General features: G+C 61.7%; 1 protein-coding gene across 1 annotated transcript in view; it reads right to left on the bottom strand.

Annotated features, from left to right (window-relative positions):
• The window catches only part of IGFBP4 (insulin like growth factor binding protein 4), a 3,432-nt gene extending 3,292 nt beyond the window's left edge, over nt 1-140 (bottom strand). Inside the window, exon 1 of the mRNA XM_029964444.1 lies at nt 44-140. Within this exon, the coding sequence (XP_029820304.1) occupies nt 44-140 (97 nt within the window). The remainder of the gene's footprint in view (nt 1-43) is intronic.
• Between the last annotated feature and the right edge of the window lie 4,997 nt (nt 141-5,137).

Raw genomic sequence — 5,137 nt, 5'->3', positions numbered from 1 at the left:
CATGAAAGAAGAAATTCCTGGAATAAGAAAGTTAATCTCCCACGGGGCTGATCCCGAAAGGCGGCGCTTGGCATCCCCGCCTGCGCCAGGAGCGCAGCCAAGCTGCCGGCCCAGATGTTGGCAGCTGGACGGAGCGTCATGAGACGAGCGCTCGGCGTGACTTAACTTTCAGAAAGCTGCCGGTTCCTCCAACCTGGGGCCCGTTTACACTCTGTGCAGGGAAGACACCCCAGGAGCTGAGCCCCACCTGTGCTCAGAGCTGTGTCAGGCACAGCCCAAGCAGAGTTTTGTCCCCCAGCCCATCTGGGCTGTCCAGGGAAGCAGCCAGGGCTCCCTGCCCGAGGTTATCCTGGGGTTGGGCTTAAACGAGTCAGTATTGTAACTGGCAGCAGGGAAAACCTTCCCAAACCAGGCAGGGAGGAGTCACCATCAGAGGTGGCACCCAGGGGCTCACAGCACCAGGACAGGGGCTGCCAGGTGATGGCCAGCACTGGCCCTTCCCACAGGCTGGCAGTGGGGTCAGAGCCACAGCCTGCTGCCCACCACATCCTCCCAGGATCCGTGCTCTGGTCTCCCTTTGGCACCTCATGCCATGGCTCCTGCAGCTCAGGGCTCCTGGCCCAGCTCCTGGGGGCCTGGTTAAAGTCCACAGCAAAGCCCCAACCAAAGCCCCCTCCCTCGTGGGTGTTATTTGCTTTTTGCTTAATCTGTCCACTTTTTCCAGGAAATGGCTCATGCCCTTGAAATTTGAAACACGAACCCAAAGAGACCCAAAGGACCCTGCACAGAGCAGTGCCAGCGCCAGCTCTGATGGCACCAGCCACGGGGCTGTGGTGCAATGCTGGTGGCAGCGCCCGGCCGGGGGCGCGGGGGCTCAGGCAGGGATGTTCCTTCCTTCCTCTGCATTTCCATGGGGACACACAAGGAAGAGCTGGGCAGAAGATTTGGCACCGGTGGGGACCACTGTGCTGAATTCCTTGCACCTCCACACTCTTCTCTCCCGCCGTGGAAAGGCAGGACAGGGAGGCACCGGCACTGCCTGCTCTGCCCCCGCAGGGGAAGCCCTCACCGATCCCAGCACAGCCAAACCCCCCTCCTTCCCCCGCCAGACGCCTCCAGAGCATCAAATCTCCCAGCTTAAATAAAACCAGATGCCAATAACATTTTCATAAGGTCACATGAAAATCCGGTGCCTCCAGGCTGTGAGACGGCTCCTGCCAGCGCTCGGGACCCGCAGTCCCCAGCTCGCATGCTCCAGCATCCCTCCCTGCCACAGGGATCTCTGCTGTCCTTGGGGTGACTGTCCCTTGCTAAGTGACACACGGCAGCTCAGGGAACCTCTTGCCTGCCTGGGACCAGAAAAGTCCTCACACTCAGCAAAAAGACACGGGAAAAGCAACGTGTGTGGAACCCGGAGCTGCCACCCACTACCCTGCCCTGGTGCAGCCCAACCTGCCACCTCATGCATGGCCACCACCACCCTGGAGGGAGGGAGGGAGGGCAGGGGGGGCCCTGCTTGACCAAGTGTTTTAGCACTCAGATATGAGTCTGCTCAGTTTGGGATGGAAGTGGGTGCCAAGAGGATGGGAAAGGGTGCTACCCTCGCTGGCCACACAGACCTGCCACCCATCCCGGCAGGAGGAGGATTCCTGCCCGGCCTGTGGACGGGGGACACAAACGAGCCATTCAGCGTCGCCTTCAATTAACAGGAGCCACAAATGAGGTTGGTCACGTGCCGAACTTGTGATTCACAGCACTGAGCCCGAGGGAGTGGTGAAGGGCTCCGGCTCCACCGCGCGGATCCTGTGGGAGCAGAGCCCGGGGCAGCCAAAGAAATCCCGGGACTGTGTGTGTGTGTCCCTGGGGAGGTACAAGTGTCAGAGCTCCAGCCCCACTTCCCTTCTGTGCCACCAGTCCCCTGTGAAGGATCCCACGTGCCTCAAGGGACAGAAGGGGCACATCCACGTGTCTGTGGCCGACATGGCACATGAGCCATGGTGACCCCAGCACCCTCCACGTCCCTGTCCAGCACCCCCAGTGTCACCTGCGGGTGGTCCTGGCAGGGCCATGGCAGCGCTGGCTTTTGGCTCCCGGAGTGCTGGACTTGGCAGGCACTGGCACAGGGAGGGCTGTGCTTGTCTTGCCAAGCACTGGTCCTGGCAGAGTGCAGGGAGCCAGGTATGGAGGTGCCAGGGGCACCAGGCACCTACTGCCCCCTGGGCACCTCCTGCCTCAGTGTCCAATGTGGGCCTCGTGGAAGAGAGATTGGGATGCAGGAGAGGGAGTGAGGGATTCAAATGCAGATGATGATTCCCCACAGATGATTCCTTGCCAGGAGCAGCACTCAGCCTGGAGAAACCAGAGCACGGAGGAACCTCCACCCCAGGGAACAGGTGGGACATGGCAACAGCCTCACCTGCCTAACTCCAGCCCGCCCTCCCTGCCCGTGTGCTGTCCAGCCAGGGCTCAGCCACCGCTGTCCCTCCTGGTCACAGCACGCAGGAAGGAAACAGGATTTGTCCCAGCTTGCAGAGACCACACGGGATGAACACAGCTCCCATGGGGTCAGGTTTTCCCAGACAGAAGCATTTACCCAGCATTAAATCACTCGTCATGTGTGCTGGGGAATATGTCCTCACCTCCTCCTGGCTGCCACACACAGGCTCAGTCACCACCAGCCAGCGGCTGTGCCGGAAAGCCATGGCTGGGACCTCCTGGAGCTGGCCCTGGCACAGGGCTCTGGCTGAGGAGTGGGGTCCTGGAGCCAGACAGAAGCTGGCAAGGGCTGGGAGAGGGAGGCAGGGACAGGGCCCGACACGAGGTGCCCAGACCCACAACCACGGGAGAGGGTCAGGAGGGCAGCCACCCGCTCCCTCGCTTCCTGAGAGTCCCGTCCCCTGCGTGCTGCGGGTCCTGGGTGAGCAGAGAGGCTCTTTGCTGCCGCTGGAGCCGGGAGCCATGTCCAACCCTTCGGAAAGCCCAGCCTCAGCCCAGCCCCCCGATCCCAGCCTCTTCCCTGGAATGCGGAGCCCCCCGGACAGAGCCCCCAGACAAAGTGTTTACTGTATGAGCCGTGCATTAACCGCTTCCCGGCCGCCGGGAACGCTCCCCGGCACCCGCTCAGCCCCGGGGCCACAGCCACAGCCGGGGGCACCTGCTCCCTATGGCCCTGCCCCCAAGTAGGCATTTAATTCTCTTCTGCTGATCCATCAGAGGCCAGGGTGCCCTCGCTGTGCGGGAGTGATGGAGCCTGCAGCCCCCAGCCCCACACTCCCACTGGTTCTGGGCTGCTGGAGTGGGTCAGAGACCCACAGCTGGATGTCCCACCAGACCGAGCAATGTGCTGTGGGTGTCCTGCCCACATCCCACCAGGCTGTCCTGGACACGGGGGTTCCCAGTGCCCTCTTGCCCATCCTGCCACCTGTGACACCACCGGCCATCACGGTGCCCGGTGGGTGACCCGGCTCCCACGGCCACCCACCCATCCCCAGCCAGGCCAAAACACCGCGGGAAGGAAGGGAAAAAATGCAAGTCTGTTTCCTAAAGGCTCTGGGAAAAAATGTTGCATTACACGGGGCACAGCCAAAACCAACAGGGCTTGGCAGCGTGGTGCAGCCCCGGGCCAGGGAGCCCAGACAGCTCCTGCAGGATGTGGGATGAGGACAGACAGGCAGGGCAGGGGGGCTCTGCAATGGACCCCATGCCAAGCACTCTGGGAGAGCTCCTGTCCCTGCAGGGGGGCAGTTGGAGGGGCCCATCCACAAAGGGCACTTCTCACGCTGGGGATACTGGCAGAGCTGCCATGGACCAGCCATGCAAGGAGGGAATGGAGCTGGGATCCAGCCCTCACGGTGGCTAGGGACAGACACTGCTCTAATCCCTTCTGCCCCACAGGGAGCTCCAGGTCACTCTGTGTGGGGACCTAGGGCCAGGAGAACTCATGGATCACCCCGTAGTGGGATGCTGCTCCCCAGCTTCAGGAGACATGGTCCTGGTCACAGCCTACAGGATATGAAAGGGGGAGCATGGCATCCAGACCCACGGATGGACCAGGTCCCCACACTCATCCCCCAGGAGAGGCCCCATTCCCACAGTGCGACCTGCACAGCTCTGGGCTGGGCTCCCACTGTCGGCTCCAATCCCGGCCCCCAGACCCTGCCTGAGCACCAGGGGGATGGCAGGGGGCCACAATCAACACCTGCAAGGGGATCCTGGGGCAGACAGTCATAGGCAGAAAGTACAGGAAGCAGCTCCTTCAGCCCAGCCCTGCCTGCACCCCACTGTCCTGCCCGGACAGACACAGCTCCCGGCAGAGCGCGGCTCAGCGCCCGGTCGGACCTGCCTGCGAGGGAAGCAGGTGCCCCGCGGCCTCTTTCCTGTTTCCTCCCGGCAGTGCAGGCAGAGCTCTCAGCAGCATCCCAGGGAAGGGGCCTCTGTGCAACAGGAGCTTCCCCAGCAGCTGGGATGTGTCCCCAGGGGCCGCGGGTGTCTGCAGGACTCCAGGCTGCCCCTCGGTCCAGGGGCACGTTGCAGCCAGGGGGGCAGAGCAAGTGGTTCCCCACTCCAGCACGTGTGGTGCCACTTGATCGTGGCACTGCTGTGTCCACAGTGGGTAAGGATGGCACAAACGTCAGCCACGTGTACCAGGGCTCTTGCAGCTCTGCTCCCTCCCTGGGACATGCTCCCTGCATTCCCATCCCTGGGCTGTCCCGTCCCATCCTGCCTCTTAGGGTCATGGAATGGTTTGCGTTGGAAGAGACTTTAAAGACCAACTACTAGACCAGGTTGCTCCAAGCCCCGTCCTGCCTGGCTTTGAACACTTCCAGGGATGAGACATCCAGAAATACTCTGGGCAACCTGTGCCAGTGCCTCTCCACCCTCACAGGGAAGAGTTTCTTCCTATCATCTAATTTAAATCTCCCCTTTTTAGTGTAAAACCCTTCCCTTTGCCCTGTAACAACCTACCCATGTAAAAGTCACTCTTCATCATTTTTACAAGCTCCCTCTAAGTGTGGAAAGGTCCTTGACAAGCCCCGTCCTGCAGCCCCGGCTCTCGTCGAGTGATCAGGGAGCGAACTGGTGCCAACAGGGGGTTGTGCCACTACCATTGTCAGGGAAAAGGACCCCCGGGCACCCA

Source organism: Manacus vitellinus, unplaced genomic scaffold (genome assembly GCF_001715985.3).
Source record: "Manacus vitellinus isolate BGI_N305 unplaced genomic scaffold, ASM171598v3 scaffold_72_pilon, whole genome shotgun sequence".
Classification (NCBI taxonomy): domain Eukaryota; kingdom Metazoa; phylum Chordata; class Aves; order Passeriformes; family Pipridae; genus Manacus; species Manacus vitellinus.
Note: the sequence above shows the minus strand (reverse complement) of the source record. Positions and strands in the feature narration are given on the sequence as shown.